The 26,231-nt window shown below is 42.7% G+C and overlaps 1 protein-coding gene across 1 annotated transcript in view; it reads left to right on the forward strand.

Moving 5' to 3' along the window:
• OTUD7A (OTU deubiquitinase 7A) overlaps nucleotides 1-26,231 on the forward strand; it is a 243,808-nt gene that overhangs the window by 195,095 nt on the left and 22,482 nt on the right. The window contains exon 7 of the mRNA XM_019625148.1: nucleotides 23,946-24,047. Coding sequence (XP_019480693.1) covers nucleotides 23,946-24,047 — 102 coding nt within the window. The remainder of the gene's footprint in view (nucleotides 1-23,945; nucleotides 24,048-26,231) is intronic.

Below are 26,231 nucleotides of genomic sequence, written 5' to 3' on the forward strand. Positions count from 1 at the left end.
TTTAAAAAAAAAAAAAAAGAAAGAAATGCAAATGAAGGAAAGAAATGTTTAGGGAGGGCGCCCTGTTTAAAACAGTGTTAATTTGCTGACCTGGAAAGATTTTCTAGGTGTACAAGCTTCTTCTAAATGAAAGATGACATCTGGCTGTGTTGGTGGATGTACACCTCAGGTTCCTCTCCTGGGCTCCAAGCCCCAGAGTGACCTCGACCCCCCAGGAGGAGCCTAGCTGCTTGGGGCCTGACATGAGCCAGACTCTGTCTCATTCAGCATGTCTTCATGGCGTGCCCTGTTCGAGATTGATGCGAAGCTGAGGTGCTCAATTACTGTTTACATTTTTAAGAATAATGAGGTGTTTTCTGACACACATGTTGGTTTCCAAGGATGACTGTGCATGGCCACTAGTCACCAAGCCTGTGGCATCTTTTCTAGAAGGTGAACATGGTGGCATGCAGGAGAGGAGGGGAACACAAGAAGAATCGGGGCGAGAACATTATTTAAAGCGTATAAAATGGTGAAACTTTAGGGGCCTCCATGTTTTATGGGATGCCCCACCCAGGGAGCTGAGGAGGTTGGAAAGCCTTAAATAATTGGGGGGAGGCGGCACCAGGGGAGGCAGTTGTGAGGTGAGCAGGAAAGAAAAGAAAACCGATCTTCTGGGAGCTGCATGGAACCACACTATAGGGGTGTCTGCAAGTCGCGGCGTCTGTCCTCCCACAGGGCAGGGCCTCACCTGACCTGGTGTGACAGACTGTGTTGTGCATGTGAAGCAATGCCACCATCTTCCTCAAGGTCAGAGGGTCACACTTTCTCTAGGTCATTCCACTGCCCCTCCTGCCACCAGCACAGGGGAGGCCTTCAGTCCAATCCACTGGGTTGGATTCAGTCCAAGTTCAACCATCCTGAGCCCCGCTCAGCATGAGGAGGCTGCCCTCCAGGACTCACAGGACGTGGGGAAGCCACGTATGTGAAAGAGAGCCCCGCATGACGTGGGCTGGTGTATGGTGACATGTAAAATGTGACCCGAGGACAAGGGTTAAGATCCAGAATGAGAAACTAAATCATTCGGAATATATTGTGGTCCAGGGAGTGTTCCCAGCTCCCTGACGCGCCGCTGGCAGTCACTGGACTGCAGCGTCACAGGAGGCTGAGGCTAGAGGCGCAGTATGTGTTTGGGGTGAAGTTCGACTCTTGAGATTTCAAACATCTATTTGAACCCTTAGGGGAAATTCTCCTTGACATTGGGCTCTCTTAAAAGACATGGCCATCTGAGTGGGGTGCAGGCGGCACTGTGATTCTGTGCTTTCGATAGTGATGGCCGTCGGGTATTAGTGTAGTAGCGCCTGCTCTGTGCTCAGTGCCTTGTGTGGCATTAACAACCTCACATCTCTCATCAGCTGCTCACATGATCTCATTCTACAGATAAGGAATGGGGGGCTCTGAGAAACAGAGAGCCCACCGTGGTCCCCCCAAAACAGCAGACCCATTGGAGCCCCACTCTGGGTGCCTCCCACCCTCCCAGTCCACGACACCCCCTCAGCTCAGCTCAGCATCTTGGGAATGGTCACCCTTTCCCTCAGGCTATTTTCTGCTGGATTTTCCATTCCAAATACTAGCCACATGATTTCTTGGTTTGCTTAAAAGTGTAAATTACCAATACCAGAGAAAACCTCCAAGGGAACGCTCTTTGAGCAGCCATATGTGAAGCAAGCAGTGAAGTCAGGCAGTCATAGGGGGACATATTGCTGAGAGGAAACATCACCCAAGAGGCAGCGTGAATGGGGCCCGCAGACTGCAAGCGCCCCTGATCTGTGCATTTAACGCTTCTCATCTGACACATGGTGACTGACTTCAGAGTCCCATAACATGTGTGATAAATGAAGGTCATGTGATAAATTGGGCTGCACAGATCTCCTGTGATAAAAATATATTCATTGAGTCACACTTGCATTGTCACAGGTCTCATTTTTGTTTGTGTGGGAAAAAGCAATAGCACTAAAAAGGATTCCATTTGTTAAGCCAAGTATTAGATGTGAAAAGAAAGTAAGGGGGGTGTCTCAGGAATGGTTAGAAAATAGAACTTGTAGGCTTGTAGGGGTGGCCTACAAGTGGTTAGAGCACAGGCTCATAACACCAAAGTTGCCGGTTCGATTCCTGCATGGGCCAAGGAGCTGCGCCCTCCACAACTATTGGGTTGTTGGAAAAGTCATGACATGTTTTTTCGTTTTTTTTGTTGCAAAAATGCATCATGACTTTTCCAACAACCCAATAGATTGAAAACAACTACTTGACTTGGAGCTGACGGGTCCTGGAAAAACACACTGTTCCCCAATAAAATTTCTTTAAAAAAAAAATAGAACTTTAGATGACTTAAAAAGCGGTAAAATAAAATTGACGATGGCTCAGAACTATCAGAAGCCAATCTATGAACAATTCTGTGTAGAAATAAGAAAATTGTGACGTTGCGGTATATTTTAGTGACAGAATATATGTTAGTGGCTTTAGGACTTAGCCTTGTCTTTTTAGACTCAGTAAGCATCTGAGGTGCCCCTTTGATATTTCAGAAATATTCTTCTGCATTTTGTGAGGAAAATAATGTGGAATGGAAACCTTTGCAAATTGGGGTTTTCTGCAGGCCTTGTATCCAACAGCTTCCAGCTGTCTCTCCCATATGGTAGTCTCCAGAGCTGGGCCCATCACCCTTTTGTTATTTTAACTTTTTTATTTTATTTTATTGGGGAACAGCCATGGTCATTGGTTACACATTGCTTTCATGCTACAATGGCATAGTTGACTCTTTTAGGGAAGGTGCAGCTCACAGTGGCCCATGCAGGGATCAAACCTGCAATCTTGGTGTTATCAGCACCGTGCTGTAACCAACTGAGCTAACCAGTCACCCCCATTTTAACTATTTATTGAAACATAACACGCGTACAGAAAAGTGGGCAGACTGTGACTGCAGAACAGAGTCTGTCCTGTAACAAGGACACAAATCCAGACACTCAGATCAGGAAAACCGACTTCTAACTGTAGACTTATTCAGCCTCTTTTTGAAGTGGATTGTGAATGGGTTATGTTCTGGATTCTTTCACTTAATATCAGGCTTGTGAGATTCATCCACATTGTCAAATGTAATTAAAGGTTATTCTCATGGCTGTATGGTATTGTAATGTACACACGCACTACGAATTATTTACCCTTTATATTGTTGATGGACGTTTGATGCACAGTCAGTCCAGGCGGCCATAACAAACAGGACAGCTTAAACAACAGGAATTTGTTTTCTCACAGTTCTGGAGGCTGGAGGCCCCAGGTCAAGGTGCCAGCTGATTCACTTCCTGGTGAGGGCTTGCTGCCTGGCTTGTGGACGGCCACCTTCTGGCTATGTCCTCACATGGCCTTTCTCAGTGAGTGCGCAAGACAGAAAACATGCCCTCTGGTGTCTCTCATAAGGACACTATTCCTGTCAGATCAGGGCCCCACCCTTATGACCTCATTTAGCCTTAGCCTTCATCACCAACTCAGATGCCCCATCTCCAAACAGTCACACTGGGGCTCAGGGCATCAGCACAGGAACCTGGTGGGGACACACTCAGTCCTCAACATTTGGGTCCTTTCCAGTTTTTGAATATTATAAAGAATGCTGCTGTGGGCATTCTTGTACATGTTTTTGAACACATGAATGTGTTTCTGGAGACATAGACCCGTAGGCTCTTCTGCTGGCTTGTAGGATCTTCATATGTTCCACTTTGTAGCAGTGGTCAGTGAATGTACCAATTTGCTCTTCCCCTGTCAGGAGTTGCGGCTACTCCATGTTTTTGTCTTTTCATTGTAGTCATTGTGTTGGAAGTGTTGTGGTCTTCAAATAGCAGTTTTAATTTTTATTTTCTGATGACTAATAAAGTCGGGTACCTTTTCATATTACTGGCCATTTGGATATCCTCTTTGTTGGTGCCTTTTCAAGTTGTGTTTTTGTGGGGGGTTTTGTCTGCTTTTTACATTCATCTTTTATGTTGATTTGTGGGAATGCCCTTATAAACATTTCAGATATGAGTCCTTTGTCAGATACACATTGCAAATATCTTCACCCACTCTCTGGGTTGCCTTTTCACTCTCTGACCGATGTGCTTTGATGAACAGACAACCTTAATATCAAAACAGCTCAATTTACCATTTTTTCCATTTACTTTTTACCATTTACTTTGAGAGCTTCTATTTCAGTTAAATAAACCTTTGCCTACCCCAAGATCCTGAAGATAAAGCCTCCTGTTTTTCACACTTAAATCTACAATCTACCTAAAAATGATTTTTATATGTGGTGTGACGTGTGATGAGAATCCATTTTCCCATATATTTATCCACCTGACCTGGTAGCATTCAGTGGGACCATCCTTTCTCATTATACTGCAATGTAACCTTTGAGATAAAGCAGGGAACTGACTCTAAACTCTAATCTATTCCACTGGCTTACTTTTCCTTGGAACAAAATAGCCACAGTTTTATAAATTTTATGATGCAATGTAAGTCCTCCATCTTAAGATTTGTCTTCATCCTCCACTTAATGATTTAGAAGAAAAAGTCACCATTTTCTAAGAATTGTATGAAGAAATGATACCCAGACTCATGGATCTCAAACTCCTCATGCTGGTCATGGGTCCTTCTGTTGAACTTCTAGTCAGTCAGTCAGTGATTTATTATTCAATACATAGCTATTGAGTATTCACTTCTGTGCAGGGCACTTTAGCAGCATCTGGTAAAGTTCAGCCTCTGTGTTCAAAAACACTAGAAGGAAGAAGTGAAGGCTGTAAATAGCTATAACCAGGAGACCCAGAGAGGAAAGAAGAAAGGTTATATGGTTTGGGAAAGGAATAGATCACAGCCAGTCGAGAGGGTCAGAAAAGGCATCAGAAGCAGGTGACATTTGAATGGGGTTTTAATAGATGGAAGTTGAAGGGAGGTGAGAGTCAGGTAATCATATAACATCATCCAAACCTGCACACTTACGAAAGGGAAAGGGGATGCCATTGATAATTAGTCCAGGAAAAGAGGCATAAGCTGGCCATTCCAGGTTAGGAGGGAGAAAGGAGTCAGAGCATCCAGCAGCAGAGACCCCGGGGCAGGGGGTGGGGAGGGTGGGGAGGGTGGGAGGGCAGCATAGGGAATAGACCAATCAGGCCAGGCCATTAGGCAGGTGACCTGGCCCCAGCTTCCTCTGGACCTGACCTTCTTCACCTCGGTCTCCACCCTCTCCACGCCCCCCAGACACACCAGACAAGCCCCTCTCAGGGTCCTTCCTCAAATGTCCACATGGCTAATGCCTTCATTCTATTCATGTCCAAACAAAAAATACTTCCCATGGGAAAACAAGAATGTTTTGTTTTCACTATTCTCAGCTTTTGCGTTTCCATACATATTAACTTATATGAAAGCTATATAGATTAATTATATACTTTATATGAAATCTATATACGTCAATTCCATATCAATTAATCAAGGCATCAATTGAAAGACAATTGATACCTTCAATATTAAACCTTCTAATCCACGGACATGGTATGTTCCTTATTTCTCTTACAAATATTTCATAGTGTTCAAAGCAAAGGTCTTAAAAGCTATTGATTAAATTGATCTCTATACATTTTACGTATTTCTTGACATTGTAAACAACACCTTTTTTTTAAATGCCAGCAACAGCTGAAATATAGAAATACAATTGAGTTTTACTTTATTGACCTTGTATTCTGGAACTTTTCTAAATTTACTTGTAAATTCTAGTAATCTGTGGATTGTTTTGGAGTTTCTAGTTTCATAATCAATAAACTGAAAAGAATAATAATTTTATTTTTTCCTTTCCAATCCTTGTGGGTTTTTTCTTATTCTTTTCTTCCTTTTTTTTTCCATGTCTTGTTGCATTGGCTAGGCCTCCCAGGAAAGTTTTGAACTGCAGAGGTAATTAATAACAGACATCCTTGACTGGTTTCCAGTCTCAAAGAAAAACTTGTACTGTTTCACCACTAAATATGATCTTAGCTGTAGGATTTTTGTAGATACTTTATATCAGATTGAGGCAGTTACCTTCTAGTTTGCTAAGTTTATTTTCTTTCATGAATGGTGTTGAACATTATCAAATGCTTTTCCTCCACCTATTGAAATAATCGTATGATTTTTTTCTCCTTTGTTTCTGTACATGGGTGGATTAGATTGATTGATTTTTCAATTGTTTCCCACTCTTACATTTGGAATAAATCCCATATTATTTTTTTATATGTCACTGAGTTTTATTTGCTAGTATTTTACCATCTATGTTCATGAGAGATAATGATCTTTCATTTCCTGTAATGTCCACATTAGATTTTGGCACAAAGATTATTTTGGCCTTGTCAAAAGAGTTATTAAGTCTCTTCTCTGTTTCTTATCTATAGAAGAGTTTCTGTAAGATTGGTGTTATATCTTCTTTAAATGATTGGAAAAATTCACTGTGAAGCCATGTGATCATAAAGTTGTGGTTTTTAGGTGTTTTAAATTACAGGTTCAATTTCTATAAAATTGAATTTTATAGAAAATAGAATTTCTATTTCTTATGTCATTTTGCAGTGTTTTTAAGGCATTTGTCTATTTTATCTAAATTGTCATATTTTGGGTGTTTACTCTTAATTGTTTTTGAATATCTATAGGATCTGTGATGATGGCCCCTTTTTCATTTCCAATGTTGATGCTTTGTAATTTCTTTTGGTTTTCATTAATAATGTTTCTAGAGACTTATAAATTTTATTAATATATTGAAAGAACCTATTTTAGCCTCTGCTGGCTTTTTCATTGTACCTCCCTTTCCTGTTTCATTAACTTCTGCTCTTACCTTTATTTTTCCCTTCAATCTTCTTCCTTTGGTTAGATATGTTGGATTTATGAGATGGAAGCTTATGTCATTGTATCTTCTTTGGCAGAGTGCTATAAGTGCTATAAAGCCCTAAATGTCTTTCTAGGTGATGCTTCACCTAAATCTCTTTTTTTTTTGGGGGGGGGGTTATAGATTATTCTTCTTTATCAGTCAATTTTAAACATTTTCTAATTTCTCTTGTAATTTTTTCTTCAATTCATAGATTATTTGGAAGTATATTGCTTAATGTCCATGAAAAGGGAGATTTTTCTAGGAGTTTTGTCCCTAGCTTAATTTTTCTGTAGTCAGAGAATATACAGTGAGTAATTTCAGACATTAAAACTTGTTGAGGCTGCTATATGACCCAGCATATGATGAAGTTTAATAAATAGTCCTTGTGTACTTGAAAATTTTCAATTCTGTCCTTCTCAGGTGTAGTGTTTTTATATGTTATATAAATGTTTGTTGATGCTGTTGTTCAGATCTTCTCTATCTTTAACTGAATTTTTATCTATTTTTCTACCAGCTGTTGAAAGAGGTGTGCTAAAGTCTCCCCTATGGCTGTGAGTTTCTCCATTTCCCCTTCAATTCTATCAACTTCTGGCTTATATACATTGAAGCTATGTAATTGGGTGCACACAAATTTAGACTTATTAATACCATGTTGATATGGTATAATTTTAGTTTTGTTTAAGTGCAGGCCTGATGGCAAGTAGTTCTTTTTTTTTTTTTTTTTTGATTTTTATTGGGGAATTGGGGGAAGGGGAACAGACAAGTTGCTGTCGTTTTGGTCTTCAGTCTAGTTGTGGAGGACGTTGCTTCACTGGCCCAAGTTGGCACCATCATTGCGCTCTTCCCGGGCGAGGCAGATCAGTCGCCGGCTTCTGGATGGCCGCTCACTGCGGCTGCTGGCCACTCACGTTGGCTGCTGGCTACACACGGTAGCCCATGGCAACCCACCTGCCGTCGCTGGCGACTCACAGCAGCCCAGCTCCAGGTTGAGCTGTTGTTCAGCATCTTAGCTGTGGAGGGCAGTGTCATTGGCCCTCATATGTGGGATCCGAACCGGGGCCCTCTGGCATCCCAAGCCAGCTCTCAACCAATGCACCACTCGGCCGGCCCGGCAAGTAGTTCTTAAAATCAGTTTGACAACTTTTGTCTTTTAGCAAATCCATTTATTTTTAATGTAGCTACGATTAGTCTCTGCTCTGTGTGAGGGGTTTTTCTCTCCTTATAAGCCCTTTTATCAATCAATTGAATATTTTGAATATATGTTAGTTTTTCCTCTACTAGTTTTAAAGTTATACACTCTTTCCAATATTGCAATATTGAGAGGTTACCCTAAAAAAATATAACATGCATGTGAATCACATCCCTAACTATTCAACATCTTAACCCAGATAATACAGGAACCTTAAAATGGTTTTTTATTCATCTCCCTTCCTGATTTATGTTGTTGTCACTTATTTTACTTCTGTTCTTTTAATCTCATCAGACATTATTATCATTGTTTGATACAGCCAGTGCTCATTGATATTTACCCACATATTTGCCAGTTTTGTTTCCCTTAATTTCTTCTTGCACTCAGACCTTCCTTCTGTTTGAAGTTCATCCTTTACAGTTTCCTTGGGTGAGTGTCTGCTAATTTTATTCCTTCAGTTTTTATTAATCTTAAAATGTCTTTCTTTTACCCTCATTTTTGAAAAACATTTTTTCTGGACATAGTATCATTGGTTGCCAGCACATTGAATTTATTTTTCCATTGGCGTCTGATGTCTATTGTTTCTTTTGAGACGTTAGCTGTCAGTCCGCCACCCCTTTGAAGATAATTTTTTTTAACTCCACTTTAAGACCTTTTCTATATTCTGCAGTTTCACTAAAATGCATGAAGGATTAAATTAATGTTATTTTTCTTACTTGGAATGTTCTAGACTTATTAAATCTATGAATTTATTTTTACATATTTCTTCCGAAAAATCCTCAGTCAGGATCTCTTCAATGTTGCCTCTGCCTCATTCTTTCTGATTTTTGATCAGACAGCATTAGACCTTTCAGTTTGACCTTTACGTCTCTCTTTTGTATGGTCAGTCACTTTTTTCCCCCTTTAGTTGCATTCTGGATTTCTTTTGACTTATCTTCAAGTATATTTTTTTCTTCAACAATGTCTAATCTGATATTAAACTGATTCTGAGTTTTTTATTTTAATTATCTTTTTATGATCTCTCATTTTTAAGTTCTATTTTTGGTTTCCACGTCTGCCTCTTATGCTTTGGTCATGTTTTCTCTCATTCTTTTATGTCTTCTAAACATTTTAAACTAACTTATTTATCGTTTCAAGATGACAGTTTTTAGCCTCAAGGTCACAGGTATTTATGAACTGCTGATTCTGTGTCTATGACTCTTACTCATGATGGCTGGTGTCCTGTTGGGTTTGTCATTTGGGTTTGTGAGCAGGACATTATCTGTGGGGATCTTGTGTGGCCTGTGTTGAGCGTGTTCTCCACTATGCTGAGAGATAGATTTATTTGTTTGTGCCAAATTCCCAGGGGGAAATTACCATCCTATAACCAGTTTTTATGTTAATTTCTTGGTTTGAGGGTTTCAAGCCACAAATCAATTTTAACTCACATCAGAGCCAAGTCCATCGTTACAGCATTTCTGGGAGAAGTTGTTTTGGGGTTTTTATTCCTCTGCCAAGCCCCATCCAGAACTCAGCTTCCTTTGCCAGAAGGAAAGTTATTTCTAATCCTGGCACTCAGGGGATAGTTCCTGAGGGTCCTAACTTGATGCGAAGGAGAGAGGGACCCCAGTCCCGATTCTCCACATCCCAGATCAGGCAAAATGTCTCCACCCACAGGCAGTTGTAGGGTTGGTGCATATCTCTGATTTCCATTCCATATTGGGGTTTTTTTTTTGGTCATTAGGGATTTGCCACACTTTATTTCAAACGTGGATGTGAAGGATTGGTAGGAGGACTTTTATCTTCTCTGTTCCTTTTTCTCTTTAAATCTATGTCCTCCCACTTAACTCAGGACAAGGAGTTTCTTTCTCCTAATGACTAAGGGGACGCCTTCAGCCCTGCTTTCCTTCTTCTTCTGCGCACATGCACACAACCTATTGTTTCAAATGACTTTTTTGCTAAGTTTCTCCAAGAAATCAAGAATAATTAAATAGAGAATAACTAACAAAGTGAAAATCGTGGGAGGTTGTAGGGATATGAGAAATATTTCCGTGTTTTTTCTTTGAGAGTCATTTTCTTTGGTCGTTGCACTTGGTACCTATAAGGCCAGCTGGGCTCCTGCTCTTATATTCCTAACATGATTCCTGTTCCCTTAAATCTACTCAACTTGTTTCTTTAAAGGCTCTTTCTCCTAATATAACAACCTAAGCAGTGAATGTAGCCAAAAACTTAAACATGCTCTGAAGGTCTGACCATTAAGTGCGTGAACTTGTTGCAATGATGTTGCTAACCTTTTCTGATATCAGAGGGATTATTCATTATGAATTTGTACCAACTGGACAAACAGTGAACCAAGTTGACTATCTGGAAGTGCTGAAAAGGCTGCGTGAAAAAGTTAGACGACCTGAACTTTTCGCCTACAATTCATGGCTCTTGCATCATGACAATGCACCAGCTCACACAGCACTGTCTGTGAGGGAGTTTTTAGCCAGTAAACAAGTAACTGTATTGGAACACCCTCCCTACTCACCTGATCTGGCCCCCAGTGACTTCTTTCTTTACCCAAAGATCAAGGCAATATTGAAAGGAAGACATTTTGATGACATTCAGGACATCAAGGGTAATATGACAACAGCTCTGATGGCCATTCCAGAAAAAGAGTTTCAAAATTGCTTTGAAGGGTGGACTAGGTGCTGGCATCACTGAATATCTTCCCAAGGGGAGTGCTTTGAAGGTGGCCATAGTGATATTCAGCAATGAGGTATGTAGCATTTTTTTCTAGGATGAGTTCGTGAACTTGTCCAACCTCGTATGTTAGAGGTCTACTCCATTCAAGAATATAATTTGATTTCTGAGGCCCTCTACACAAGGCTTCTCAAGCTATCTGTCCTGAAGGACCAATCCAGTATGAACTGATACTTCTATAATAGGCAATAAAAATATTGCAGCCCATTTCTGTAAAGCTTCTAGCAGTTTCTCTCATTCCTGTCTTACCTCCCTGCCCCCTGGCAGACGTCCCTGACCAGGGCTGGGCAGTCTGCACAAGAAGAGCTGCCCTCCATGAATGCAAACACAGCTGTGTTTACCCCCAAAAGGACCTTAGTGTGTGAAGGTTCATTCATTTATTCGCTCATGAGTTTATTCATAAATATATTCCTTGAATTAACCCAGGGTGTTGGACCTGCTTTGACAAAAACACATACATGGTGCTTTCTATATACCAAGCCCCATTTTAAGTACTTCTAAAACATTAAATAATATATGATTCATCATAGCTCTATGAGATCAATGCTATTGTTATCCCCATTTTTTTCAGAAGAGGGCACTGAGACAGGTTAAGTAACTCGTCCAAGGTCACACTGCTGAGAAGTAGTGGGACTGAGATTTTAACCCAGAAAGTCTAGCCCTGGGGTCCTTGTGCTTAACCACTCTGCTGGCCACCTCTTGAGCCCTTGACCATGGTAGATGCTTTGGCCTCAGTTCTGCAAGGGCATGTTTTCCAAAGGCTGCTCGTGGGTAAATAATTCATTTCGTCCTCATTGTCAGCATGAAACAGTCGGTCATCGCTGTACAGAGGTCTGCACAGAAGAATGAGCAGGCCTCCCGCCTCCTTTGTGGAAAGAGTGATGCTTGATTAGCTTGTCTGTCTTGAAAGCGACAATGTGTTTTTGTTTTTTGGGGTTTATTTTTTTCCTTCTCTAAAATAGAGATGTAATTTTATTTTAATTTGTTTTATTAGTTTCAGCTGTACAAAGCAATGTAATAGTTAGACATTTAAACCCCTCACAAAGTGATACTCCCCCAATCTGCTACCTACCCCTCTGACATCATATATAGCTGTTACAATACCATCGACTATCTTCCCTATGCTGTACTCCACATCCCGTGACTATATATACCTATATATTTACTTAGAGTTGACATTCAATATTATTCTACATCAGCTTCAGGTGTACAGCGCAGTGGTCTGGCATCTACACAATCTATGAAGTGATCCCCCTGATAAGTCCAGTGCCCATCTGGCACCTTACATGATCTTTACAATATTGTTGATTATATTCCCCATACTGAATTAATTACCAATTTTTATTTCTTTTTTTTTTAAGATTTTTATTGGGGAATTGGGGGATGGGAACAGTGCTGGGGAATTGGGGGAAGGGGAACAGACAAGTTGCTGTTGTTTTGTTCTTGCACCATCATTGCGCTCTTCCCGGGTGAGGCAGATCAGTCGCCGGCTTCTGGACGGCCGCTCACAGCGGCTGCTGGCTGCTCACTGCGGCTGCTGGCTACATATGGTAGCCCATGGCAACCCACTGCCACAGGGGCTGCAGCCTACGCCGTCGCAGGCGACTTACAGCAGCCCAGCTCCAGGTTGAGCTGTTGTTCAGCATCTTAGCTGTAGAGGGCAGTATCACTGGCCCTCATATGTGGGATCCGACCTGGGTCCCTCTGGCGTCCCAAGCCAGTTCTTAACCATTGCTCCACTCGGCCGGCCCCAATTTGTATTTCTTAATACCTTCACCTTTTTCACCCTGCCCCCAACCACGTTCCCATCTAGCACCCTGATAGATCTAGGACCTATCTGGCACCATACCTACTTATTACAATATTATTGACTATATAAGGACAGTGGTTTGTTTATTACTGCTGTCTGCGTGGGTGTGAGAGCGGATCAACGTGAGACACACCAGAGAAACCGCCTATCAGCTCAGGGCTCTGTCCTCTGAAAAAATTGAAAGTTAAAACCAAACGGTAACACTTCCAGCTCAGCTATTAAAGAGGAGAAAAAAATCAGTCAAACTAATAGCTGCTTCAGTGAGATTCCCCCAAAGTGTGTTTAACTGAATTCAGCCAATTTTTAAAAACTGAATCAAGGCAAACGAGGTCATTTACATAGAAATTGTCTTTGGTACCAGAATAGAATGTCTCCATTCATAAGTGTAAAACTGTGGAACAAACCCCCACAGCATTTTTTTCATCCTGAACCGTTTGAAATCTACAGGAAAGTTGAAAGATTTGCACTGAGAATCACCAATTTTCAGAATTTTGTCACATTTGCTTTCTCTCTCTCATATATATATATATATATATATATATATATATATATATATATATATGTATGTATTTTTACATATATATTTATTTATTTATAAATATTTTTTTCTGAGGCATTTGAATGTGTATTTGCAAGTGTGTATCTCCTGAAATTTCTCCTATGAAGCCATAACATTATCACTCCTAAGAAAAATAGCATTAACTTAATATGCTATCTAATATAGAGCCCATATTCACATTTTTCCAGTTAGCCCAAAATCTCATTTATAATTTTTGGTCTAAAAAATTCCAAGACCCAGTCAAAGTTTCTACATCGCTTTTGGTTTTGTCTCTTTTAAAGAACAATCCCCCTCCCCCGATCTTTTCTTCTGTTAACGTTTTCCCTGATAATGATTTTGTCAGCGTTCCGGCCATACCCCATTGTTGAACGACCCATGGGATTCGCTCCCCACTACCTGTCCTGGGGGCCGCGTGGCCCTGGCTCGCCTCCCGGCTTCCGGAAGAGGCTGGAACAAGGGCGGTCAGAGCAGCACGTTCTGTCGGATCTGCGTGCTCTGCGGGGAGAGAACGGAGCAAGCCTGCCCTGCCTGACACGGGGATCCCAGAGAGGGGGGCTGGGGTAGAGATACAGACAGAGGGGGGGGGGATCAATGGAGGGAGGGATATGGGAGAGAAGGAAATAACACAATTTTGGTGTGAAAACCAGAGAAATAAATCTTGTGCACAACACACCTTTTTCAACACTTCATGGTATAACTTATCTGTCTTCATGTTATGTAATGAAAAAGCTGCCAAATTCATGGGGAAGGAGGAATGAGAATGAAAATTGGGGAGCGCACAAAGGGAGCTTCAACTTGATCTTTAGTGGGGTTTTTTCTTTTACATCGAAAAGAAAGAGATGGAGCTGATATGACAGAGGGTGACATTCGCTTGGTCCTGGGTGAGAAGTGTATTGCTGTCAGCACTTTTCAAATTTTTCATAGAAAAAAAATAGAATGAGATAAACAAGCAAGACAGATTGACAGCAAGAGCCCGAAAGGGAGAATGGGCAAAAAGACTGGGTCTGTGACGTCAGACAAACTTAGATTTGAGCTTCAGCTCCCCGACTTATTAATGTATGTTTTATGAAATCATACCGGTGCGGAGAAGTTAAAAATGGCTCACCTCCATCTCAGCCACATCTGAAGAAATGAGACCAGCTTTGTTCATGGTCTGGTTTTGCCCTGGATGAGCAATGGCTCCTTTAAGGTTCAGCATACTGTGGGCACGTTTATTTACGCTCTCTACGCCTCAGTCTTCTTATCTGTAAAATGGGAACATGCACCCCCACACAGAGCTGGGTGATTTACTATAGATCCTGCTGTGAGCAGGAGGGACACTAAGCCAGCCAGCATGACTCCGTCATTATCCCACAGGACAGTAAGTCTGCAGATAGAGAAGCTGGTGGCAGGACTGGCAGCCGCACGGTGTCACCCAGGACCCAGGCACACCCAGCTTCCTGCTCTTCTGCCCTGCGTGGGTCGTGCTGTCTGCATTCGAGGTACAGCGTGGCTGTAGCTGCGTCTGCTGACACCGCCTGACATGGTCCAGGGCAGCAAGGAAGTATGTCCCTTTTGAAGACTGAGCAACACTCTCCCAATAGCTGCCCCGGCCGATTCCCTCTTACATCTCGTGGGCCAAGGGACAGCACGTGGCCACGGCCACACCGGCCCCTGGTCAGGGGCATGGAATTGTAACAGTCGTCTGGAACCCATCAGCATTCACCCCATGAGTCAGAGAAGGCAAGAACCTCGCCTCACCAGGCAGAGCAGGGCTCTGTGAGCAAGGATGGGAGGGAAAGCTATGGGGTGGGCACACCACAGGTCCGCCCATAAAAGCAGACCACATGCCTCATTCACATATCCCGTGTCCCCTCCCCGTTTCTCTAGCCCTTGCACTCACCAGCTCTCGCCAGGAGCCACTGGCAGCTTAGATCCAATTCTGAGGATGAATGGGGCCATTTAATTTTTTTTTTAAGATTTTATTGGGGAATTGGGGAGGGGAACAGTGTTGGGGAGTTGGGGAAGGGGAACATTGTGTTTTTCCAGGACCCATCAGCTCCAAGTTGTTGTCTTTCAATCTTAGTTGTGGAGGGCGCAGCTCAGTTCCAAGTTAAGTCGCTGTTTTCTTCCTTTCTTTTTTTTTTTAAGATTTTATTGGGGAATTGGGGAGGGGAACAGTGTTGGGGAATTGGGCAAGGGGACCAGCCAAGTTGTAGTCCTACAGTCTTAGTTGTGGTGGGCACAGCAAGCTCAACTCCAAGTCTAGTCACCACTTTGTCTAGTTGTGAGGGCGCACAGCCCACCATCCCATGAGGGAGTCGAACCAGCAACCTTGTTGCACACTGAGCCATGCGGCTGCCCCATCAGCAGCTCGGGGCTGCTCAGCTCACAAGCTGCCCAGCTCAAGGTACTGTGTTCAATGTTAGTTGCGGCAGGGGTGGGGGGTGGCACGCACAGCCCATCATTCTATGCAGGAGAAAAATCGCAACCTTGTTGTTAAGATCACCCACTCTCACAAGCTCGGCGGCAGCTCAGCTCGGGCGCAACTCACTGGCCCATGTGGGAATCGAACCGGCAACCCTGTTGCTCAGAGCTCACATTCTTAACCAACTGAGCCACTCAGTCGGCCTAGGGCCATTTAACATTAACCGGGTCAGGCATTCAGGTGTCACAGCCACTCTGGAGTTTTAAACCTTGTAAGCAAGAATCCTGGAACTTTCTTCCACTTTCAGTTTTGATATCTCCCAGCCCCGATGTTTATGAAACAGCTGTGCCAAAGTCAAGTGAGACAGGTTGCTATTTCCCAGCCTGGGAAAAAGACAAGTTACTAAATGCTGGCAGGTTACCCTCAATTGCGTCTCTGGCTGGCCAGCCAGTGCACTTGACAGCGTTCCTCACTTAGCTTTAGTGAAATGACATGTACGTGGTGAGAATACACCAATGTGTTAGCATCACTGTTGGCATCTTCGTATAATAGACCTCGTCTAGTTCATGTTGCAACGTTCATTTTAATATGTTTTCATTTAGAATTAAGGGTGCAATTACTTTGTATTAATAAATCCACCTATGAAAAGGCAATCGCTGAATCTTAACCAACAAGCTGTGCAGAGCAGACAGGTATCTGGTGTAAACAAGGTACTCATGATGTTAAACTTTGTCACTGTCCTACTCTGTTAGACAGTAACTCCCTGGCTCTGAACTAGATGCACTTCTGAGGGCCTTACTTTTCTTACTGGCAGTGCCTCCTTCGTATTGCATTGTTTATTTACTGAAACAGCAACTCCCTTTATTAAAATTAATCTTTAATAATGACAGATAGCTTGCTGCAACGTAAAGCATGTAATGGCCCCCACCCCAACCATCCCAATCCTAATAGTATTATTCTCTTTCCTAAAAACAGTTTTTAATGAAATGTTTTCACCACTTGTTGGAAATGCCTATTATAAACATTCAGTTGGTTGAAATTCCATAGAGTTGAAGTCTCTGAGAGGTGACTTATATTCCATCCCCCCCCAAAAAAAAATTTAATTAATTAAAAAAGTCACTAGTACTCTCACATAACATTAGAAACATAAAACCATTATTAAGCTTGACGCAATTTTTAAGACAATTATAATGTAATCCAAGACATGTAAAATGAAGTTTGTGTCACACAACCTGTAAGATAATGCCATTGGATGAGGCGGGCTCTACAGTCATACTCCAAACAACATTTTGGTCAGTGGTGGGCCGAATATATGACAGTGGTCCCATGAGATTATAATGGAGCTCAAAACTTCCTATCTCCTAGTGACGCCATAGCCATGTTAGATCATAGCAAGACGCATGGCTCACGTGTGTGTGGTGACGCTGGTGTACACACACCTACTGCACCACTGTTGTATAAAACCATAGCACATATGGTTACATTGAGTACAAAATAGGTGATAATGATAATAAATGACCGTGTTACTGGCTCATGTATTTACTCAGCTGTACCTTTTATCGTTATCTTAGAGTGGACTCTTCCTACTTATAAAATGTCTGTTGTCAACAGTAGCCTCACCCATCAGTTTCTCCTGGGCTTGATTTAACCGCGTGCTGTTTTGTGCAGTGACGTGCTGTCTGTGGCCATAACCCAGGTGTGCAGTAGGCTGGGCCATCCAGTTTGGTGTACAGGCCTCTGTGATGTTCACCCAGAGACAAAATCGCCTAAGGACACATTTCTCAGGACGTCTCCCCATTGTTAAACGTTGCACAACTGTATAGCCTTTTCGTAGACACAGTCACACCTCGTTTCATTGTGCTTTGCTTTATTGTGTTTCACAGATGTTGCATTTTTTACAAATTGAAGGCAAGACCCTCCACCAGCAAAACAATTGCCACTCGCTTTATTGTGATGCTCACTCATTGCTGTGGCCTGGAACCAAACATGCAGTGTCCCCAGCGTATGCCTGAACTTTCTTTTGAAAAGCGATTCTGTGCTAAGGTAGCCCCGTCAGGGAGAGTGCCATCTTCTTTCTCCTCCATCCCGCAGATTGCCTCAGCCTGCCCTGCATCTGTCACCCCATTTCCCATCTCCCCCTGCTTTTCCTTCCCCACCTCATGTTGGAGCAGTCCGTCCCTCAGAAGCTTCCTGAGAAGGAGACAGTGACTGAGGGTGTCTTGACCGAGATTCACTGATGAACAGCCCGAGGCCACTCTTATTTTGGAGATGCAATCCCACATTTGAAAGCACCTAGTTTTATTGAGAAATAAGTCTGCTAGGAACACTCTTGTACAAATCTCATGTTTCCATTTCTCTTGGGTAAGTACCCAGAAGTAGAATTGCTGGCTCATAGGGTACGTATATGTTTAACTATTAGAAATTGCCAGAAAGTTTCCAAAATCAGCGTGACCTTGTACATTCCCAATAATAGCAAAGTAGGAACGTCCCATGCGTGCATCTCCCCAACATGTGGTGCTGTCTGTCTTTTGAATGTTACCACTCTGGTGGGTATGAGGAGGTAACTTATTGTGGTTTAAATTTGCATTCCCTTGATGGCTAATAATGAGCATCTTTTCATGTTCTTTGTAACCATGTGTACACCCTTCACAGTGAAGTGTCTTAAGTCTTTTGCCCATTTTTATCCGGGTGGCTGGTTCTTATTGACTTGCAGGAGTTCCTAATATATGCAGGTACAAGTCCTTTCCCGGATATATGTTTTGTGAATATATTATCTCAGTCCAGGGCTTGCCTTTTTATTTTATAATGGTGTCTTTTAGTGGGCAGAATTTTTTTATTTTGGTGAAGTCAACTGTATCCATTTTTTTCTTTGCTTAGCCCAATAATAATTTTTTTAATTTTTTTCTGAGACGCTTTATAGGTTTAGCTTTTATACTTAGGTCTATGAATCTTTGTAAGTTTCGCTTTGTCATTATGTCTATGATCCACCTCAGATGAATTTGGGTTGTTGGTGTGAAGTAGGTATTGAAGTTTTTTTTTCAAATGTCCACTAATTCTAGCACCATTTGTTAAAGTACATTTTCCTTTCCCCATTGAAAGCCCTAAGAGGCTTTCTACAAAATTCAAGTGGCCATAAATGATTGATGAGTTATGAAATCAGGAATTAGGAAGGGTTCCATGGTGTAATGGTTAGCACTCTGGACTCTGAAATCAGGAATTAACGAATCCTCCCACTTCCTGCTCCTTCAAGGATATAGTCTAGATTTCTTGCATATCCATGTCAATTTTAAATCAGTTCGTCTATTTTTTTAAAAAGTGGCCTCTTGGATTTCGATTGGGGTTATGTTAAATTTATAGATCAATTTGAGGAGAATTTGATATCAATGAATAAGGAATCAATCTATGTACATGATAAATCTCTCCACTTATTTAAATCTCCTTTACATTTTCTCAGGAATATTTTGTAGTTTTCAGTCTGGCTATCATATATCTTTCATGAAATTTATATCTAGGTATTTTGTTTTCTGTTTCATTTTTAAGTTATTTTTGCTAGTGTATAAAAATATAAATAATGTTTGTATATTGACCTTGTTTTCTTAGATCTTGCTAAATTTATATTCACTTATTAGGTCTAGGAGGTTTTTTTTGAATTCTTAAGTATTTTCTACATAAACAGTCCTGCTGTCTACTAGCAAATAGCATTTCACTCATTCCTTTCTGGTCTCTATGCCTTTGTTTCTTCTTCTTGTTTTATCATGGCTCAGACCTTCACCAGTATTGAATGTTGTTCCCTGTTTCCGGTTGAAACCACTCAATATCTACCACTAAGTGTCACGTTAGCTGTAAGGCTTTCACAGGTAACCTGTGTCGGAGTGAGAGAATGACCTTATATTCCTAGCAATTTCAGATCTTAGTGATACAAACTGCTATGGGTTCAGCACTCTAAACTGGAAGTTATTTTCTTTCGGCACTTTGGTGTTTTCATTCCATTGTGTGTAGGCTTCTAACTCATTATTCCCCTTGGTATATAATATGTCTCTTTTTTTTCCCCTCTGCTCTTAGGGGTTTCTCCTTAATTTTAAGCAGTTTTATTATATGTCTTGGTATGGTTTATTTTTTTACTTATTCTTTTTGGGATTTACAAACCTTCTAAAATCTGTGTATTTCATCAATTTTTGGAAATTGTTTATCATTATAGATTTAAATATTGATTCTGCCCCATCTGGTCTATTTTCTGGAACATATTAATCGTAGTAACTTTAAAATTCCTGCCAGCTAACCTCAAAATCTGGATTGTTCGTGTGGCCTTTTTTGTGACCTCATTTGTCCCTCTTGGTTTCCAACCATTTACTCTTGTTTCTTGGTTTGTTGTTTGGTTGTGGGGTTTTTTGGCATACCTAGTAATTTTGAATTGACTTCTAGGCATTGTGAACATAAAATTGTAGCAGCTCCAAATGATGTCATCCTTCTCTAGAGGGGGCTCACCCTTCCCTCCGCTGATGGCTGAGTCCCTCCCTCGGTCTGACTGCTGAGCTGAGGCTGAATCCTTCCTGGGAGGATCCAATCTCTTTCCCGCTCACCCCTGGCCTTCTAATATGTTCACTTCATCCTGTGGGGCCTCCCTCCCCTAGTGGGTAGTGAACTCTCTAGCTCACGAGACTTCTGAAAAACTCTGTTTTGTGTCAAGAACTATGAGATGGCTGAGATTTTACTCTGCTTGCAAGCTAAGAACTTAGCCTTTGATGGCTTCGTAGAAGAGCTGAGACTCCTGGGTCACAGGACACTGGTACATTGAAGGCACCTGCAGTACTTTGGGAGATCCACACCAGAAGTCTGCAGCGACGGTTCTAAAAAACAAAATGTTATCAGTGTACCTCCCTCCCCCATACATTTTGGGGTCTAGGATGTTCCCTCCCCACGTGCCAGGGTTGTTGCGCTCTCTCCACCATCACAAAATTGACCTACACCATCGCAGTACCTATAACTTACCCTTTTTTTTTTTCGGTCATCTCCTAATCACAACCAGACCTCTTACTCACGTCAGTCAGCCATAAGAGGTACAAAAGCATTTTCATAAAACTGAACCATAATTAATCTGCATTGATGATATGATTGAGCGCTTTTTCTTATGTAAGCTGTTAATGTAGTGAATCATATTAATTGACTGATTTGCAAATATTGAACCAGCCTTGCATGCCTGTATAAACCCCACTTGGATATAGTGTATACTTTTTTCTATATATCCCTGTGTTCTACTTGTTTATATATTTCGTTAAGAATTTCGTATCATATTCATGAGATGTATTTATCTGTACTTCTCTCTTTTTTGTACTTTCTTTGTCTGGTTTTGGGATCAGGTCTCTGGAGGAGATTGTATAGGGCTGGTTTTTTAGTGTATCTCTTTGTATAGCCTTTTTAGTAGTTGTTCTAGGTATTACATTGTACACACATCCTTTACCAAGGCCTACTGGTGCTGACATTTTACCACTTTTAGTGAAGCATGTAAACCCTGCCTGCATTTATGCTCCATTACCCTCCTCCATTTATAATTGTCTGAAATATTTCTTCCGCATACATTGAGATGTACAGACAGACAATGTTATAATTTTTGCTTTAACCGTCAGACATAATTTAGAAAACTCAAGAGGAGAAGGAAACTCTATTATACTTGTTCATATTTTTACTCTTTCCATGTTCTTCCTTCCTGATGTTCCAAGATTCCTACTTTTATCATTTCCTCTCTGTCTAGAGAACTTCCTTTAGCCATTATTTTAAGGTAGGTCTGCTAAAAACAAATTCTCTTAGGTTTTCTTCATCTGAGAATGTGTCAATTTCCCCCTTTATTTCTGGAGGGTATTTTTGTTGGACATAGGATTCTGAAATGACAGTTTGTTTCTTTTAGCACTTGAAAAATATTGTGCCACTTCCTTGAGACCTCTATGGTTTCCAATGAGAAATCCACTGGCATTACAATTGTTTTGGTGTTGTTTCTCTTTAGAAGCATTTGAGCTTTCTTTTTCTTTGTCTTTAATTTTCAGAAGTTGACTATGATGTGTTTTGGCGTGAATTGCCAGGGGTTTTTTCTGTTTAGAATTTCAGAATTTGTTCAACTTCTTGAAGCCATGTTTATAGGTGTTTTTGTTTGTTTATTTGCAAAACTTGGGAAATTTTCAGTGATATTTCTTTCAATAATTTTCTCAGCTCTACCCTGTTTCTCCTGTCCTGTGAGACTCTGGTGACATAAATGTTAGATCTTTTGTGACAGTCCCTCATGTCCCGGGTGAGTCTAATCATTTTAAGTCTGTTTTCTTTTCATTATTGAGATTAGGTGATTTCTATGTTCAACCTCTACATTCACAGACTCTTTCTTCTGTTGTCTCCATTATGCTGTTAAGCACATCCATTGACTTTTTTTTTTTAAGATTTTTTATTGGGGGAGGGGAACAGCGCTGGAGAATCGGGGGAAGGGTAACAGACAAGTTGCTGTTGTTTTGTTCTTTAGTCTAGTTGTGGAGGATGTTGCTTCACTGGCCCAAGTTGGCACCATCATTGTGCTCTTCCCGGGCGAGGCAGATCAGTCGCCGGCCTCTGGACGGCCGCTCACTGCGGCTGCTGGCTACACATGGTAGCTTATGGCAGCCCACTGCAGCAGAGGCTGCAGCCTATGCCGTCGCTGGCGACTCACGGCAGCCCAGCTCCAAGTTGAGCTGTTGTTCAGCATCTTAGCTGTAGAGGGCAGTGTCACTGGCCCTCATATGTGGGATCCGAACCAGGGCCCTCTGGCATCCCAAGCCAGTTCTTAACCAATGCGCCACTCAGCCTCCGTTGACTTTTTAAAATCAGTTATTGCATTTTCTTTAGTTCCAAAATTCTTATTTGGTTTTTCTTAGTATCTTCTAGTTTTGGAGTGAGACCTTAAATTTCTTTGTCAACCTTTCTGTTTTTTCTTTTGTTTCAAGCATGTTTGTAATTGCTTGTGACACATTTTTATGATATCTGCTTTAAAATCTCTGTCAGATAATTCTAACTTCTGTGTCATCCCATTGTTGGTGTTGGTTGATTGGTCTTCTCTCATTCTGTTTGAGATTTTCCCGGTTCTTGGTATAACTAATTTTCAATTGGAAATTGTACATATTGGGTATTAAGTTATGGGACTCTGTATCTTATTTAAATCTTGTGTTTAACAGACCTTCTCTGATGCCACTCTGTTAGGTGCAGGGGGCCGTGGACTCATGATTGCCAGATGAGGGTGGAAGTATAGGTTCTCTACCTGCCTCTGTTGACACGTGCTGTGGGATGGGCTTCTTGGTACAGCCAAGCAGGGGTGGGGGCCTCATTGCCATCAGATGGGTGTGAAAGGCCAGGCTCCCCATTGATAGGGGTGGAATCCTCAGCCCTGGCTCTGCCCTCAGCCTTCTCTGCCACCACCTGGCAGTGAGGGAACAGGGCAGGAGTGACTCGTTACAGCCTGGTAAGAATTGCAGTCTCAGCTCCCCACATGGCCTTGGATAGCGGGAGTGGTGGTAGGGTTCCCTTTTTTTCTATGGTGTTTGGCTGCAGTAGATAGAGCAGTTATTATCTAAGTGTTTGCTGTCTTGCTAAGCTGTGCCTTTCCTGGTATTCTGTCTAGAGAGAGCTTGATATTTTCTTGTCTGCCCTCATTGGTGTTTCCAGGTCGCCAGCTTCTCCAGTATCTAGTGTGGGATTTGTGCAGCACAAAGAACTCCAGGGAGCCTACCACCATGTTGTCACTCAGTTCCCAAGGCTCCTGGCCAGTCTGACTTCTCCACTGCTCAGTCTTCCTGTGTTGTTTTACGCATAATGACGAGGGTTTTTAGTTGTGCTTAGTGGAAAGAATAGGGCCAAGTACGTCTAGCCTGTCTTCCTGGAAGCAGAAGTCTTGAGATATGTTAATGAAACTTAACGTGACTATACCTAAGCAGCTATAATGGTTTTGATGTATGTATGAAATTAAATGTAAACCATACTTTCAAAGGTATGTATGCATCAATAAGGAAGAATGACTCAAGGAAAAAAATAGCTCTCGGGAGGGGGAACGCTGCTCAAGGAAATTACAAAAGAAGAAATTTATGTTTTGTGTAAAATATGTTCCCAGATTCAAGAGAGAAGGCTTTGGTCTTGAGTTTTTTAATCCTCTTGCTAATGATGGGAGGATTTGGCCATCCTCTTAGAGAAGAAAACCGTCTGTATTTTATTTGAGAAAAAGCAGCCATAATGCTCTACCTTCTCCCTGAGGCTCTCTAAAACCCTCTAGAAAATCCCCACAGATGTTCATGCTTCCTTAGCAGACACACGCACGATGGTCCCTGCCTGTTCCGGATTCTGTTCTAACGTGAGCGTCTATTCCAGGTCGCCTCAACTGGTGGTCCACTGTGTGCACGAGCTGTAAACGGCTTCTTCCTTTGGCCACGACGGGGGATGGGAACTGTCTTTTACATGCTGCCTCACTGGGTAAGCTCTGCAGTGTAGCCAGAGGATGGCAGCGCCACAGGCCTGCTCTGTGTGTTGTTAAAGGACAGGCACATGCTAAGTAGAGCCACACGCATCACTTTCATCTGAAAGAGTCCCCAACAAGAGTCCCCAGCCCTTCCTGTCAAGTACCTGGCAGGCTGGGGGTGAGGGTGGAGGGGAGACATAGAACACACACAAGAAAAGACCTGTCATGATAGAAGGAGGCCTGAGTGGAGCGACAGGGATGGGGATTAGAGCTCATAATCTAGAGCAATCAAGGGGGACTTCGTGGAGGAGGTGAGATTTTACTGAGTCTTGAAAAACTTGAAAGAGTATACAAGCGGACATTCCAGGCAGGGAGACCACATTGATAAAGCATAAAGGCAAGAATTAACAGGGAGTTTGGAGTCGGGGCTGAGGGAGTTTGGAGGTTGGGCTGGAGCAGGAAGCTTGGGGAGCAGTGCATGAGGTGGCTAGGTATGGGGCAACCATACTGACTGCAGTTGACGCACTTGGACTGACAAAACAACAGATGTAGGTACTGCTGGGAACTCGGCACAGTCGGAGCACACGGCAGAGAGGTCAGAAACCTCCTTTAGCGGAAATGTGAGCTTCCTGGTCGCAAAAAGCCACACCAGCAGGTGGCACTGTCGGTAAGTGGGGGTCATGGTAGACTTTCTGGGAGTTCAGCTATCCATTGTACCCCAGCCTTACATACAAGGCTGAATCAGTGTCAACAGGCAGGACTGGGTTTGCACCAGGGACCCCAGCATCAGAGCCAGTTGTACCTCATCAGCCCTGAAGTTCAGGGAGGGTCTCCCTCCAGGGAGGGACCCTCAGCAGGAATAAGGTCCTTGTTGGTCAAACTCCCCTCCCCCGCTAATCATGGCCGATGCTGTGCCCCAGAGCAAGGGCAGGGCCCCAGACCACCCATCAGACCTGTAATGAGGCCTGTTTAGCAAGAGGTGGGCTGAGAGGACCCTAAAAAGGCTTACACATGGGCTCCGGAAGGGCCCTAGGAGCCCAGACAAGCAGGAGGCCGAGAACCAGGGGACACTCACATTCCACAGGCTTGGAGGGGTGACAAGGAAACAAAGGCACCCCCTACCAGCTCCTTTCCATTTCAAAGCTACCACGTTTCTGCTGTAATTATAAAAGGATCCCACACTCATTGTGGCAAAAGAATCAGATTCAACAATCCCACCACCCAGCGAGGGCCATTTTTGCATCTTGGTGTGTTGTCGTCCCATCTTTGGTCTGTGCTTCCAGTAAAATTATAATCTCACCATGTCCACAGTTTGGAATCTGACATTTTCCCCCTTAAAATGCTACTGTGAACTTTCCATGCTTTCATTCTTCAAAACCACGTTTTGAGCAGTTGTGTCACATTTTCTCATAACGTATTAACTATTCCCCAGATTATGGAACATATTTCTCTGTGTTCTGTATAAAACCTGGAGGAAGAATATAAAAGAAGAAATCCCTGTTACCCAGCAGCCTCCTTGCCAAGTGTCAGGTGTGCAGATGCCTTTGTCCTTCAGAAACACCTGCACAGCAGGGGGTGGGGGGGGGGCAGGGCCACCAGTCAGAAGGCAACATGCCACTCAGCCTCCTTTGATGGCTGGTGTTTCCCTGGGAGCACGGTGGGTCCCCTGTGGGGACCCCGCAGGGCTGGCCTTGCTCCAGCTGCCAAAGAGGCGGGGCCTTGGGCTCATGCCATGGTACTTTGTTTTCCTTTTGGGCTCAAATAGCTACACTGCACAGGAGCAGGACTGTGACTACGCAGCCATGTGACACTCACCAGCACTGCCCATTCAACCTGCTGACCAGGCCTGACATCAAGCTGGGGCTAGGTACACATAGAAATCAGTGGCAGTCATCCTTTGAAGCAGACATTTAGGGGACAAGGAGACCCTCTCTGCAGGATGCCCAAACGAGGAGCTTAGACAAGACTGGGGGGACTCGCCCTGCCTGGGAGAGTCCTGGGAGGTGGCTGCAGGCAGGTCTGAGGGCAGAGTCAGAGCAGCCGAGCCTGTTTATAAAGGACCCTTGGTGGCCATTCCCTCCCTCTGTACAAAAGCCTCACCTGATGGAAAACCCCCAGCAGCCCCTGGTCATTGCACTAAAGGACACACGGCCAGGTTGAGTCTTTCAAAATATCCGTCATTCATTCCTCTTTTGAAA

Source organism: Hipposideros armiger, unplaced genomic scaffold (genome assembly GCF_001890085.2).
Source record: "Hipposideros armiger isolate ML-2016 unplaced genomic scaffold, ASM189008v1 scaffold_617, whole genome shotgun sequence".
Lineage (NCBI taxonomy): Eukaryota > Metazoa > Chordata > Mammalia > Chiroptera > Hipposideridae > Hipposideros > Hipposideros armiger.